The sequence below is a fragment of the Schistocerca piceifrons genome, chromosome 11 (assembly GCF_021461385.2).
Source record: "Schistocerca piceifrons isolate TAMUIC-IGC-003096 chromosome 11, iqSchPice1.1, whole genome shotgun sequence".
Taxonomy (NCBI): domain Eukaryota; kingdom Metazoa; phylum Arthropoda; class Insecta; order Orthoptera; family Acrididae; genus Schistocerca; species Schistocerca piceifrons.
The window spans coordinates 25608239-25625107 of NC_060148.1; the positions used below are offsets into that span (position 1 = coordinate 25608239).

The window sequence follows — 16869 nt, forward strand, 5'->3', positions numbered from 1 at the left end:
TACACTTGCGACTTCAGGTAACCCCAAAGCCAATAGTCGCACGGACTGAGGTCTGGGAACCTGGGAGGCCAAGCGTGACGAAAGTGGCGGCTGAGCACACGATCATCACCAAACGAGGCGCGCGAGAGATCTTTCACACGCCTAGCAATACCTTGTTTTTTTTTTCTTTTTTTCGTTCTAATAAAACCCCATGTCGTTCTAAGCGTGTGTGTCAATTTTCACCTCTCTATCTACATTATTCCGTGGTTTATTAAGTTTTCAAATTTATACTGACTTTTTGATCACCTGGTACTATAATTTTGATCTGAGATTACCGACTCTGATTCTACATTATTTTCCCCTCTAAAAATTCTATTCTTAATTTTAAATTATTCTTTCTGTAGCTTTTGTCACTGTAAACTGAACTGAGGTGCTACAATGGGCATGGCTGACTTCCTTACCCGGCCTTCCCTAATGCGATGGGACCGATGACCTCGCTGTTTCATCCCATCCCCCAAATGGACCAGCCAACCGACCAGTGTTTATGTTTGCTCCTCTCCCCCAAATGGACCAACCAACCAGTATTTATGTTTGTTCCTCTCCCCCAAATGGATCAACCAACCAGTGTTTATGTTTGGTCCCGTCCCCCAAACGGACCAGCCAACTGACCAGTGTTTATGTTTGCTCCTCTCCCCCAAATGGACCAACCAACCAGTGTTTATGTTTGGTCCCCTCCCCCAAATGGACCAGCCAACTGACCAGTGTTTATGTTTGCTCCTCTCCCCCAAATGCACCAACCAACCAGTGTTTATGTTTGGTCCCCTCCCCCAAATGGACTAGCCAACCGACCAGTGTTTATGTTTGGTCTTCTCCCCCAAATGGACCAACCAACCGACCAGTGTTTATGTTTGGTCCTCTCCCCCAAATGGACCAACCAACGAACCAGTGTTTATGTTTGCTCCTCTCTCCCAAATGGACCAACCAACCAGTGTTTATGTTTGGTCCTGTCTCCCAAATGGACCAACCAACCAGTGTTTATGTTTGGTCCCCTTCCCCAAATGGACCAAGCAACCAGTCTTTATGTTTGGTCCCCTCCCCCAAATGGACCAGCCAACTGACCAGTGTTTATGTTTGGTCCTCTCCCCCAAATGGACCAACCAACGAACCAGTGTTTATGTTTGCTCCTCTCTCCCAAATGGACCAACCAACCAGTGTTTATGTTTGGTCCCCTTCCCCAAATGGACCAAGCAACCAGTTTTTATGTTTGGTCCCCTCCCCCAAATGGACCAGCCAACCGACCAGTGTTTGTGTTTGCGTGTGCGCAGGCGCGTGCTACGCGGAGTTCGGCGTGCGGGTCCCGCACACGACGGGCTCGGCCTACATGTACTCGTACGTGACGGTGGGCGAGCTGGTGGCGTTCGTGATCGGCTGGAACATGGTGCTGGAGTACCTGATCGGCACGGCGGCCTGCGCCTGCGCGCTCTCCGCCTGCCTGGACGCCCTCGCCGGCGGCGCCGTGTCGCGGGGCGTCGCCTCCAGCGTCGGCACCATGTTCGGTGAGTCACTGCCACATGGCTCAGCTCCGGGACCAAAACCACCCGCCTTCATTTCCTGTGTTTCCTTTACAGCGGGATCCACAGCTCCAATGCTTTTTATTATTATTATTTATTTCATGGCCTTCATTGGACCACTCTAGTCAAAAATACAAAGTTGTAAACAAGTTGTTACACAGGTATACAATTTGGCTCAACAATAACTCCATATGATATTTAGGTAATATAATTATTAGAGTCTATTCTTACATGAAATGTTTTGCTGTTCTGTCTGCCCAATATTTCTTCGTTCTTTCAGATATTTTCTTTCTTCCTTCATCTGAGACCATTCTTCCTGTACTCCTTTTATTGATTTTCATTTGTAGTCTGGTTTGTGGCTCTTGCAGTATTCTGATTTTCTCTGTCTTGTTTTTTAGGTCATCTACTGTAATTTGGAGTTCTTTATATCTTCCTTAATTTCTGTGATCCATTTAATGTCGCTCTTGCTATTCCACAATTTTTGTATTTTTTTATTAATTCTGTTTTCTGGAGTTCTCATCAGATGTCCAAAGACTGAGAACGCGTTTCTTCCTGATTGTGATCATGACTGTTTCTATTTTCTTATATACTGTTTCATTTGATGCTATTCTCCATTTATTTTATACTGTTTATTTATACATGTGCTAATTATTCTTCTTTCTAATTTTAGTATTCTGTCAATTTCTGCTGTATTAGTTGTTTTGAAGATAGTTTCAGCTGCATACGTTATTTCTGGTTGTGTAAATGTTTTATAGTGTTTTCATTTTGCCTCTATAGATAGCCTTTTTTGTTGTGTATAGTTTTAGTAATGTCATTTGCGTAGTTCAGTTTTTTATTCTATTCTGCCATGATGGCTTCTCATTTAGATTGTATGTTATTATTTCGCCTAAATATTTAAATTTATCAACAATTTTGATTTCCTGTTCTCCTATTGTAATTTTGTTTGCAAGTGGTGGATCAGATAGTATAATCTCCGTTTTCTCAGATGATATTCTAAGACCTACTTCCTCTGCTATTTCTTGTATTGATTTCACTTGTTGCCTGGCTTCTTGAACGGTGTTGACTATGAGAGCAAGATCATCAGCGAATCCCAAGCAGTTTAAGCTAATATCATCTTTTGCACTTCCAATTCCTATCATCTTTGGATTGTCCTTGTACCATTCTCTCATTATGTATTCCAGTGCACAGTTGAACAGTAATGGTGATAGGCAGTCACCTTGTCTTAAGCCTGTTTTTATGAGGAATAGTTCCGAAATTTCTCCTCTAAACTTCACTTTTGATTTGGTGTTGGTTAGAGTGAGTTGTATTATGTTAATTAGTTTTGCATGGAGTCCTAGATTTCTTAAAATTTTTAATACTGAAGGTCTGTGGAGACACTCATATACGGTTGCCGGCCGAAGTGGCCGTGCGGTTAAAGGCGCTGCAGTCTGGAACCGCAAGACCGCTCCGGTCGCAGGTTCGAATCCTGCCTCGGGCATGGATATTTGTGATGTCCTTAGGTTAGTTAGGTTTAACTAGTTCTAAGTTCTAGGGGACTAATGACCTCAGCAGTTGAGTCCCATAGTGCTCAGAGCCATTTGAACCATTTGAACACTCATATACCTTATTAAAATCTACAAATGTTATTGCCAGGTGTTTGTTCTGTTTCTTGTACTATGCCATAATCAATTTTAAACTAATTGTCTGCTCTGCACAGCCTCTCCATGGTCTGAAACCTCCCTGATATTCCCCAAACTCCTGTTCTAATTGCTCCTTGATTCTTTCATATAGGATCTTGGATATAATTTTGTATGTGTAATCTAGGAGGGAGATTCCTCTGTAGTTGTCTGGGTTGGTCTTATCTCCCTTTTTGTGTAGTGGTTTTTATTACACTACTGGCAATTAAAATAGCTACACCAAGAAGAAATGCAGATGATAAAAGGGTATTCATTGAACAAATATATTATACTAGAACTGACATGTGATTACATTCTTCCTCAATTTGGGTGCGTAGATCCTGAGAAATCAGCACTCAGAATAACCACCTCTGGCCGTAATAATGGCCTCGATACACCTGGGCATGGAGTCAAACAGAGGTCGGATGGCGTGTACAGGTACAGCTGCCCATGCAGCTTCAACACGATGCCACAGTACATCGAGAGCAGTGACTGGCGTATTGTGACGAGCCAGTTGCTCGGCCACCATTGACCAGACGTTTTCAATTGGTGAGAGGTCTGGAGAATGAGCTGGCCAGGGCAGGAGTCGAACATTTTCTGTATCCAGAAAGGCCCGTGCAGTCGTGCATTATCCCGCTGAAATGTAGGGTTTCGCAGGGATCGAATGAAGGGTAGAGCCACGGATAGTAACACATCTGAAATGTAACGTCTACTGTTCAAAGTGCCATCAATGCGAACAAGAGGTGACTGAGACGTGTAACCAATGGCACCCCATACCATAAGTCTGGGTGATACGCCAGTATGGCGATGACGAATACACGCTTCCAATGTGCGTTCACCGCGATGTCGGGAAACACGGATGCGACCATCGTGATGCTGTAAACAGAACCTGGATTAATCCGAAAAAATGACGTTTTGCCATAAGTGCACGCAGGTTCGTCGTCGAGTACACCATCGCAGGCGCTCCTGTCTGTGACGCAGCGCCAAGGGTAACCGCAGCCACGGTCTCCGAGCTGATAGTCCGTGCTGCTGCAAACGTCGTCGAACTGTTCGTGCAGATGGTTGTTGTCTTGCAAACGTCCCCATCTGTTGACTCAGGGATCGAGATGTGGCTGCACGATCCGTTACAACCGTGCGGATAAGATGCCTGTCATCTCGACTGCTAGTGATACGAGGCGGTTGGGATCCAGCACGGCGTTCCGTATTACCCTCCTGAACCCACCGATTCCATATTCTGCTAACAGTCATTGGATCTCGACCAACGCGATCAGCAGTGTCGCGATACGATAAACCGCAATCGTGATAGGCTACAATCCGACCTTTATCATAGTCGGAAACGTGATGGTGCGCATTTCTGCTCCTTACACGAGGCATGACAACAACGTTTCACCAGGCAACGCCCGTCAGCTGCTGTTTGTGTATGAGAAATCGGTTGGAACCTTTCTTCATGTAAGCACGTTGTAGGTGTCGCCACCGGCGCCAACCTTGTGTGAATGGTCTGAAAAGCTAATCATTTGCATACCACAGCATCTTGTTCCTGTCGGTTAAATTTCGCGTCTATAGCACGTCATCTTCGTGGTGTAGCAATTTTAATAGCCAGTAGGGTATCATTATTATTACTATGAATTCTAAATGTCGAGACCATTTTAAAGGGGTGGGGGGAGGGGGGGGGGGGGGTAGAATATGAAGTACTTAAAAAAAATTCGACCCTGATGTCGACAAGATGTGGTTCGTGCAGGACCGTGCTCGACCCCATCGGAGCAGGAGAGTGTTTGATGTCCTGGAGGAGCTCTTTGGGGACCGCATTCTGGCTCTGGGGTACCCAGAGGCCGCTGGCATGGGCCTCGATTGGCCGCCATATTCTCCGGGTCTGAACACACCCGACTCCTTTTTTGTGTGGCTGTATTAGAGACAAGGTGTACAGCAACAACCCCTAAACCATTGCTGAGCTGAAACCAGCCATTCAGCAGGTCATCGACAGCATCTATGTTCCGACACATGAGCGGGTCATGCAGGATTTCGCTATTTGTCTGCGCCACATCATGGCCGATGACGGCATATATGTCGAACATGCCATAACCTAAATCCGAATATCTGTAGTGACGTTTACATGTTGAATAAAGTGTGCGCACCCTCCAGTTTGTAACGAATTTACGTTTTTTTTCCCTATAGTTCAATAACTGTCACGCTGTACTTACATCTACATCTGCATCTACATTTGTACTCCGCAAGCCACCCAACAGTGTATGGCGGAGGGCACTTTACGTGCCACTGTCATTACCTCCCTTTCCTGTTCCAGTCGCGTACGGTTCGCGCGAAGAACGACTGCCGGAAAGCCTCCGTGCGCGCTCGAATCTCTCTAATTTTACATTCGTGATATCCTCGGGAGGTATAAGTAGGGGGAAGCAATATATTCGATATCTCATCTAGAAACGCACCCTCTCGAAACCTGGCGAGCAAGCTACACCGCGATGCAGAGCGCCTCTCTTGCAGAGTCTGCCACTCGAGTTTGTTAAACATCTCCGTAACGCTGTCACGCTTACCAAATAACCCTGTGACGAAACGCGCCGCTCTTCTTTGCATCTTCTCTATCTCCTCCGTCAACCCGACCTGGTACGGATCCCACACTGATGAGCAATACTCGAGTATAGGTCGAACGAGTGTTTTGTAAGCCACCTCCTTTGTTGATGGACTACATTTTCTAAGGACTCTCCCAATGAATCTCAACCTGGCACCCGCCTTACCAACAATTAATTTTATATGATCATTCCACTACAAATCGTTCCGTACGCATACTCCCAGGTATTTTACAGAAGTAACTGCTACCAGTGTTTGTTCCGCTATCATAGAATCACACAATAAAGGATCCTTCTTTCTATCTATTCGCAATACATTACACTTGTCTATGTTAAGGGTCAAATTTAATGTATTGCGAATACATAGAAAGAAGGATCCTTTATTGTATGTTCTCTGCCTCGTGATGACTGGGTGTTGTGTGCTGTCCTTAGGTTAGTTAGGTTTAAGTAGTTCTAAGTTCTAGGGGACTGATGACCATAGATGTTAAGTCCCATAGTGCTCAGAGCCATTTGAACCTTTATTTTATGATTATATGATAGCAGAACAAACACTTCTGTAAAATATCTGGGAGTATGCATACGGAACGATCTGAAGTGGAATGATCATATAAAGTTAATTGTTGGTAAGGCAGGTGCCAGGTTGAGATTCATTGGGAGAGTCCCTAGAAAATGGAGTCCATCAACAAAGGAGGTGGCTTACAAAACACTCGTTCGACCTATACTCGAGTATTGCTCATCAGTGTGGGATCCGTGCCAGGTCGGGTTGACGGAGGAGATAGAGAAGATCCAAAGAAGAGCGGCGCGTTTCGTCACAGGGTTGCAACTTGCAGTTGTTATGGTGAGTCAAATGGCAGAGCATGTTCGATACCAAAAATTGAAGTGTACATCAATACGCCTTCGCTTTCCCTCTTTGCATTGTGCAACAGCTTCTTGTTTTCTTGCAAGGTAGCAGAATTACTGCACTTCGTCTACTACGTGGTTCCCACTTTTTACGTTAAGTTCGGTGCCAGCCTTTCCAGTACTCCTCACTACTTCCCACTTCCATTGCTTTACACTGACGAGGAGAACACGGGAAGTGCCACACTCAGATACCCGGGAGACTTCGCTCAGTGGAAGAGGTACCAGAGCAAGCGAACACGTGCCTTCGCCTGTGTGTACATACGAGGGGCGTTTGAAAAGTCCCTGGAGAGTCCGACAGATGGCACCACCGTCGCGTATCGAGGTCATGTTTAGTTAGCGGCGTCTTTGGAAAGAACGCACACCAAGGTTCCGCCATATTGCCCTCTTTCTTTGTGTTTGGCATTCGTGTGAATCACGGAAGTCAAGTGATTGTCAAAAAATGGACGAAAAAGAATTTCGTGTAGTGATTAAACATTACTTTGTGACAGGCAATACGCCTCAAGAGACTAAAGAGAAGCTTGATACACATTACGGTGACTCTGCACATTCGATTTGGGCAGTTTATAAGTGGTTTCAAAATTATCGGTGTGGCCATATGGACACACGTGATGCTGAACTTTCTGGACGCCCTGTGGAGGTTACGACTCCAGAAATCATTGATGAAATCCGTGATATGGTGATGGAAGGTGCGTGAGATTGCTAGTGCTGTGGGCATCTCGAATGAACGGGTACACAATATTTTACATAAAAATTTGGACACGAGAAAGCTACCCGCAAGATGGGTTCAGCGATTGTTCACACTTGACCAAAAACGGAATCGTGGGAAGTGTTGCAAGGATGGTTTGCAGCTGTTCAAGACGAATCCGCAGGACTTTAAGCGTCGTTTCGTCACTGTGGATGAAACATGGATACATTACTATACTCCTGAGACCAAACAACTATCTAAACAATGGGTTACCAAGGCAGAATCTGCACCAAAAAAGGCGAAGACCAATCCTTCTGCCTGAAAGGTTATGGCGACTGTCTTTTGGGATTCGCAAGGGATAATGCTTATCGACTATCTGGAAAAGGGTAAAACTGTTACAGGTGCATATTATTCATCGTTATTAAACCGTCTGAAAACCGAACTGCAAGAAAAATGGTGGCGATTGGACAGCAAAAAAGTCATTTTCCATCACGACAATGCACCAGCACACACCGCACCAGTTGTCACACACCGCACCAGTTGTGGTCGCAAAATTAATGGAAATAGGATTCCAACTCGTTTCACATCCCCCCTATTCTCCAGAGTTGGCTCCCTCGGACTACTATTTGTTCCCCAATTTGAAGAAACGGCTGGCAGGACAAAGATTTTGTTCAGATGAGGAGGTGACTGCAGCAACTAATAGGTATTTTGCAGACTTGGACAATTCCTATTATTCAGAAGGGATCAACAAATTAGAACAGCAGTTGGACGAAGTGTGTAAGTCTAAAAGGAGACTATGTCGAAAAATAAAAAAGGGTTTACCCCAAAGACGTAAGTAGGTAGTTTTTACTTTTGCACGGACTTCTCAAACGCCCCTCGTAGTCAACGCTTTTGAGAAATCGACTTTCAAAATTTTAGGCGTACTGTACTTGCCTTTTAGGGCGCTATAGACTCAGCACAGCTGGTGGAACACAGCCTAATATCGCGGCCTCTCGCTTTTTCATGCCGTGTCCGAATCCCTATAATTTTTTTAATTTTTATTTTTTGTCGTTTATCAATCCCTGTCCGCAGCAGTGAAACGAATGTTAACGAGCAAGGTGGCGCAGTGGTTAGCACACTGGACTCGCATTCGGGAGGACGACGGCTCAATCCTGCGTCCGGCCATCCTGTTTTAGATTTACCGTGATTTCCCTAAATCGCTCCATGCAAATGGCGGGATGGTTCCTTTGAAAGGGCAAGGCCGACTTCCTTCCCCGTCCTTCCCTAATCCGAGCTTGTGCTCTGTCTCTAAAGACCTCGTTGTCGACGGGACGTTAAACGCTAATCTCATCCTCCCGCTCTTTCACGAATGTTTATTATCAAGTTAGGCGAAACGAGTGTGTTATCTGAATTCCAGAATTATGACTCGATTTCACAATAAGTGAATTCAACGGACAACTGTACCAGCAGTCTGATGGGCTCGCTATGGGCAACCCTTTAGCAAGCATCCTCGCCAACATCTTTATCAATTCCTTGGAAAAAAAGCTGTTTAACCGTGTCTCAGCCGCTTCACTAGGTATCCTTTCTTACACAAGATACGTTGATGATATTCTAGTCATCTATAACGGACCCGCCGATAGAATTGATCATATATTTAAACTTTTTAACGACCTCCATGAAGAAATTTCTTTCACTATTGAACTCGAAAACGATAACCGCAAATTAAATTATTTACACTTGACGCTTCCAATAGAAGACAATAACATCACTTTCAATACTTTTCGAAAAGAAAGGTATATTGACCAAATCGTGCCTGCTTCCTCTTTTCATCCACAGTCTCAAAAAATGGCCTTTTTTCACTCTGCCGTCCACCCAGCCACCTCCATACCACTTTCAACAGAAAAGTTTAATGAGGAGATTAATTTACCTAAAACCATAGCAGTCAATAATGAATATACGCCTAACATAGTGGACGATATCCTAAAAAAGAAAACTGCAAGAACTACCACGCTCAACACCTAATGCGCTGAAATTAACCCAAAAAAAAACGTTTTTCTATTCCTTCTTTCATAGGACCCATTTCCTATCAGATTCAGCGCATGCTTCGCAACAAATACAACTGCAACGTTGCCTTCTCTACTAATAATAATCTAAAGAGAAACTCCATTCATAATTTGAAATCCATTCGCTCCCCTACAGAAAGTTCTGGCGTTTATAAGATCATCTGCGATACTTGCTCCTCCTATTATATATGGCTAACCGGACGTGCTTTCACCGTCAGATGTAAAGAACATCTTTTGAGAAAGAACGGCACCAGTCCCCTAAATTCATCCTTTGCCGATCATCTCTTAATTACTGGACACGTGCCTAAAGCCACAGGCGGTAACAATATTCTGCATACCGAAAAGATGTCTTCGAGGAATTTGAGATTTTCAAACATCTCACTCGTCATGACGGCCTCATTCTCAACGAACAGCTGCAGCTGCGAAATAAAAACTTTTTCGACAGTATAAAGCCGTTGCTTGATCTTTGATTCAGGCTTCCTCATGCAGTTTACCAAAATGTTGTTTTCCTGTCACATCTTTGATGTTTTCTTGTATGTCATAAGTAATGTTTTTTATGTTACAAAATGTATCTCCATTTAAAGCAGATAAATATGTACTTCATCCTGTTATGCCTGAATCAGCTGCATCACAATTTCATGTGTCTAATTTTGGATGTACAGTAGCCTAGTTGTTTCTGCGGCTACTAGATGGCGCTCGTAGCAACACCGTGTTTACTTGCCCACACTTTCTGAAGTGGGCACCTCAGCCGTGTTGCAACCCTTGTCCACAGTACGAGCAGCCCTTGGCGGCTCGCCATCTCACAACTGTCCATGACGTCGCCTTTCCGGCTCAGATCTTTTTTAATATGTGACTTGTAAGTACTGAATCTTTTCCACTCAGTACAAACTTTAATTTTATTAATGTACTATATACCTAATATGTTTTAGTACAGTTAGTCCAATTCTGAAGACGACGCTCATAGCAGCGTAGAAACCAGGTCAATTTTGACTTAATATTTGTGACTGAGGGCTTATTTGTTACAATATAAGTATGATACATTTATTGTATAATATATACAAGCGTTGTGGTACTTTAAGATCTTCCAATCTTTTTAAATTCTCATGTTCTTATATTACACTCCTGTAGAAATTCTTCCTTCTTCGACTGTCATGTTTATTCTTCAGGAATATTTCGTTAATTCTCTTCTATGGTACTGATCGTGAACAGTTTCAAATAATTTTTCCATTCATTCATTGTCTTCTTTCTTTAATTTACTCACCGAATGTACCATTAGTTGACGAAAGAAGGACAACGTTATTTCAAAATACGGTGGAAAACATTCGTATACTACTCTTCTAGGGACATGGGCGGATAAGTAAAAAACAAAAATAAAAGTAATATTCCCGTTTCGAACACAGGGCCCAAAACTGCGAATCTGCGACGTTAGCCAGCGTTCTTGCGCTCCATTTGAACCCTTTACTCCCTAAAAGGCACAAAAAGTACTTCGAAAACTTTGACCGTCATTTTCTCAGAAACGGTCGAGTTGTTGTTGTTGTGATTTTAAGTCCGAAGACTGGTTTGATGCAGCTCTCCATGCTACTCTATCCTGTGCAAGCTTCTTCATCTCCCAGTACTTACTGCAGCCTACATCCTTCTGAATCTGCTCAGTGTATTCATCTGTTGGTCTCCCTCTACGTTTTTTACCCTCCACGCTGCCCTCCAATACTAAATTTGTGATCCCTTCATGCCTCAGGACATGTCCTACCAACCGATCCCCCCTTCTTGTCAAGTTGTGCCACAAACTTCTCTTCTCCCCAATCCTATTCAATACCTCCTCATTAGTTACGTGATCTACCCATCCAATCTTCAGCATTCTTCTGTAGCACCACATTTCGAAAGCTTCTACTCTCTTCTTGTCCAAACTATTTATTGTCCATGTTTCACTTCCATACATGGCTACACTCCATACAAATACTTTCAGAAACGACTTCCTGACATTTAAATCTATACTCGATGTTAACAAATTTCTCTTCTTCAGAAACGCTTTCCTTGCCGTTGCCAGTCTATATTTTATATCCTCTCTACTTCGACCATCATTGGCTCTGAGCACTATGGGACTCAACTGCTGTGGTCATAAGTCCCCTAGAACTTAGAACTACTTAAACCTAACTAACCTAAGGACAACACACAACACCCAGCCATCACGAGGCAGAGAAAATCTCTGACCCCGCCGGGAATCGAACCCGGGAACCCGGGCGTAGGAAGCGAGAACGCTACCGCACGACCACGAGATGCGGGCGACCATCATTACTTATTTTGTTCCCCAAATAGCAAAACCCCTTTACTACTTTAAGTGTCTCATTTGGTAATCTAATTAACTCAACATCACCTGATTTAATGTCCGCCTCCATAGCTGAGCAACTCAAAAGACCTGCACCAGGCGACAGTTCTACCCGACAGGATGCCCTAGCCACACGACATTTCATTTCACCTGATTTAATTCGATTAGATTCCATTATCCTTGTTTTGCTATGTTCACGTTCATCTTATATCCTTCTTTCAAGTTACTGTCCATTCCGTTCAACTGTTATTCCGACTCTTTTACTGTCTTTGACAGTATTACAATGTTATCGGCAAACCTCAAAAGTTTTATTTGTTTTGCCTGTAATTTAATTCCTACTCCAAATTTCTCATTGATTTCCTTTACTGCTTGTTCAATGTACAGATTGAGGATAGGTTACAACCCTGTCTACAGCTACATCTACATACACACTCCACAAGCCACCGTACGGTGCGTGGCGGAGTATACCATCTACCACTACTAGCCATTTCCTTTCCTGTTCCACTCGCAAATAAAGCGAGGGGAAAACGACTTTATATATGCCTCCGTATCAGCGCTAATTTCTCGTAGCTTCTCTTTGAAGTCCTTACAGGGAAGCCGGCCGTTGTGGCCGAACGGTTCTAGGCGCTTCAGTCCGGAACCGCGCAACTGCTACGGTCGCAGTTCCGAATCCTGCCTAGGGCATGGACGTGTGTGCTGTCCTTCGGTTAGTTAGGTTTAAGTAGTTCTAAGTCTAGGGGACTGATGACTTCTGATGTTAAGTCCCATACTGCTCAGAGGCATTTGAACCATTTGAACCTTACAGGGAATTTACACTACTGGCCATTAAAATTGCTACACCACGAAGATTACGCGCTACAGACGCGAATTTAATCGACAGGAAGAAGATGCTGTGATATGCAAATGATTAGCTTTCCGAGCATTTACACAAGGTTGGCACCGGAGGCGACACCTACAACGTGCTAACATGAGGAAAGTTTCCAACGGATTTCTCATACACAAACAGCAGTTGACCGGCGTTGCCTGGTGAAACGGTGTTGTGATGCCTCGTGTAAGGAGGAGAAATGCGTACCATCACGTTTCCGACTTTGATAAAGGTCTGATTATAGCCTATCGCGATTGCGGTTTATCGTATCGCGACAGTGCTGCTCGCGTTGGTCGAGACCCAATGACTGTTGGCAGAATATGGAATCGGTGGATTCAGGAGGGTAATACGGAACGCCGTGCTGGATCCCAACGGCCTCGTATCACTAGCAGTCGAGATGACAGGCATCTTATCCACATGGCTGTAACAGATCGTGCAGCCACGTCTCGATCAACGTCTGCAAGACAACAATCATCTGCACGAACAGTTCGACGACGTTTGGAGCAGCACGGACTATCAGCTCGGAGACCGTGGCTGCGGTTGCCCTTAACGCTGCAGCACAGACAGGAACGCCTGCGATGGTGTGCTCGACGACGAACCTGGGTGCACGAATGGCAAAACGTCGTTTTTCGGATGAATCCAGGTTCTGTTTACAGCATCACGATGGTCGCATCAGTGTTTGGCGACATCGCGGTGAACGCACATTGGAAGCGTGTATTCGTCATCGCCATACTGGCGTATCACCCGGCGTGATGGTGTGGGGTATCATTGGTTACACGTCTCGGTCACCTCTTGTTCGCACTGACGGCACTTTGAACAGTGGACGTTGCATTTCAGATGTGTTACTATCCGTGGCTCTACCCTTCATTCGATCCCTGCGAAACCCTACATTTCAGCGGGATAATGCACGACCGCATGTTGCAGGTCCTGTACAGGCCTTTCTGGATACAGAAAATGTTCGACTGCTGCCCTGGCCAGCACATTCTCCAGGTCTCTCACCAATTGAAAACGTCTGGTCAATGGTGGCCGAGCAACTGGCTCGTCACAATACGCAAGTCACTACTTTCGATGAACTGTGGTATCGTGTCAAAGCTGCGTGGGCAGCTGTACCTGTACACGCCATCCATGCTCTGTTTGACTCAATGCCCAGGCGTTTCAAGGCCGTTATTACGGCCAGAGATGGTTGTTCTGGGTACTGATTTCTCAAGATCTATGCACCCAAATTGCGTGAAAATGTAATCACATGCCAGTTCTAGTATAATATATTTGTCCAATGTATACCCGTTTATCATCTGCATTTCTGCTTGGTGTAGCAATTTTAATGGCCAGTAGTGTATTTTGGCGGCAGTAGAATTGTTCGGCAGTCAGCTTCAAACGGCGGTTCTATAAATTTCCTCAGTAGTGTTTCTCGAGAAGAACGTCGCCTTCCCTCGAGGGATTCCAGAAGCATCTCCGTAGCTCTTACTTGTTGTGCGAACCAACCGTTAACAGATCTAACTGTCTGCTTCTTGACATACAAGTTTTCTAGGTTTGGTACCCCGTCATAATTTAAAAACTGCTGCTGCTGGAGAAAAACCAACGTTTCGGCCACGATTGCAGAGATTAGACCCAGAAGAAGGCCGGTGCAATCGTGGCCGAAACGTTGGTTTTTCTCCAGCAGCTGTAGTTTTTACGTTATAGGGCGGTACCAAACCGAGAAAACTTTTGCGTCGACTGACTCTGGCCGCGGAAGCCTACGCAATTATATGTGTGCCTCTTAATTGCTTTGATGCCTTCCATCAGTCCGACCTGGTGCTTAACCCAAACACTCGAGCAGTGCTCAAGAACAGGTAGCACCAGCGTCCTATATGCAGTCACCTTTACAGGTGAACCACTCTACCTAAAAATTCACCGCAGAAACCAAAGTCCACCACTCGTCTTCCCAACCACAGTTCTCACATGTTCATTACATTTCGTATCGCTTTCCAACGCTACGCCCAGATATGTGTGACTGTGTCAAGCAGGGCACTGGTGATACTGTATCCGAACATTACAGGTCTGATCTCCCTACTCATCTGCATTAACTTACATTTTCCACATTTAGGGCTAGCAGCCATTCATCACACCAACTGGAAGCTTTATCTAAGTCGTATCTTCTTATAGTCACTCAACTTCGACACCTTACCGTACACCACAGCATCGTCAGCAAACAACCGCAGATTGTTGCCCACTCTCTCCACCAGATCATTTACGTATACAGAGTGTTACAAAAAGGTACGGCCAAACTTTCAGGAAACATTCCTCGCACACAAAGAAGGAAAATATGTTATGTGGACATGTGTCCGGAAACGCTTACTTTCCATGTTACAGCTCATTTTATTACTTCTCTTCAAATCACATTAATCATGGAATGGAAACACACAGCAACGGAACGTACCAGCGTGACATCAAACACTTTGTTACAGGAAATGTTCAAAATGTCCTCCGTTAGCGAGGATACATGCATTCACCCTCCGTCGCACGGAATCCCTGATGAGCTGATGCAGCCCTGGAAAATGGCGTATTGTATCACAGCCGTCCACAATACGAGCACGAAGAGTCTATACATTTGGTACCGGGGTTGCGTAGGCAAGAGCTTTCAAATGCCCCCATAAATGAAAGTCAAGAGTGTTGAGGTCAGGAGAGCGTGGAGGCCACGGAATTGGTCCGCCTCTACCAATCCGTCGGTCACCGAATCTGTTGTTGAGAAGCGTACGAACACTTCGACTGAAATGTGCAGGAGCTCCATCGTGCATGAACCACATGTTGTGTCGTACTTGTAAAGGCACATGTTCTAGCACCACAGGTAGAGTATCCCGTATGAAATCGTGATAACGTCCTCCATTGAGCGTAGGTCGAAGAACAGGGGGCCCCATCGGGGCATCACCAACAATGCCTGCCGAAACGTTCACAGAAACTCTGTGTTGATGACGTGATTGCACAACTGCGTGCGGATTCTCGTCAGCCCACACATGTTGATTGTGAAAATTTACAATTTGATCACGTCGGAATGAGGCCTCATCCGTAAAGAGAACATTTGCACTGAAATGAGGATTGACACATTGTTGGATGAACCATTCGCAGAAGTGTACCCGTGGAGCCCAATCAGCTGCTGATAGTGCCTGCACACGCTGTACACGATACGGAAACAACTGGTTCTCCCGTAGCACTCTCCATACAGTGACGTGGTCAACGTTATCTTGTACAGCAGCAACTTCTCTGACGCTGACATTAGTGTTATCGTCAACTGCACGAAGAATTGCCTCGTCCATTGCAGGTGTCCTCATCGTTCTAGTCGCGAGTCATAGGATGGAATGTTCCGAGCTCCCTAAGACGCCGATCAATTGCTTCGAACGTCTTCCTGTCGGGACACCTTCGTTCTGGAAATCTGTCTCGATACAAACGTACCGCGCCACGGCTATTGCCCCGTGCTAATCCATACATCAAATGGGTATCTGCCAACTCCGCATTTGTAAACATTGCACTGACTGCAAAACCACGTTCGTGATGAACACTAACCTGTTGATGCTACGTACTGATGTGCTCGATGCTAGTACTGTAGAGCAATGAGTCGCATGTCGACACAAGCACCGAAATCAACATTACCTTCCTTCAGTTGGGCCAACTGGCGGTGAATCGAGGAAGTACAGTACATACTGACGAAACTAAAATGAGCTCTAACATGGAAATTAAGCGTTTGCGGACACATGTCCACATAACATATTTTCTTTCTTTGTGTGTGAGGAATGTTTCCTGAAAGTTTGGCCGTACCTTTTGGTAACACCCTGTATACATAACAACAGCGGTCCTATCACACTTCCCTGGGGCACTCCTGACGATACCCTTCTCTCTGATGAACACTCGCCGTCGAGGACAACATACTGGGCTCTATTGCTTAGAAAGTGTCTGAACCATTCATATATCTGTTAACTTATTCCACATGCTCGTATCTTCGTTAACTGGACCACACCTGCCTATCTAACCCATGTTAATTTAGGCAAGTATTTGACCCATTTCGGAAAAAAACTATTTGATGCAGGACCTTAATATTTTTACTATATGTTACATGATGCTAATACGCAACTGTACTAAAATCTACTTCTTCCATTTTATAGTTTTTAAGAAATACTTTTTTAAATTTATTAACAAGAATTATTAATTTTTTCTGCAGAAAATATTTTTGTGAGCTTCCTAATGGGGGAATATTAATGAATGTAGTACCAGAGGTGGCTTTTAATGTTATGCAGAGTCTCTG

General features: G+C 44.6%; 1 protein-coding gene across 1 annotated transcript in view; it reads left to right on the forward strand.

Annotated features, from left to right (window-relative positions):
- The window catches only part of LOC124720151 (probable cationic amino acid transporter), a 444710-nt gene that overhangs the window by 262504 nt on the left and 165337 nt on the right, over positions 1-16869 (forward strand). Inside the window, exon 3 of the mRNA XM_047245457.1 lies at positions 1305-1535. Coding sequence (XP_047101413.1) covers positions 1305-1535 — 231 coding nt within the window. The remainder of the gene's footprint in view (positions 1-1304; positions 1536-16869) is intronic.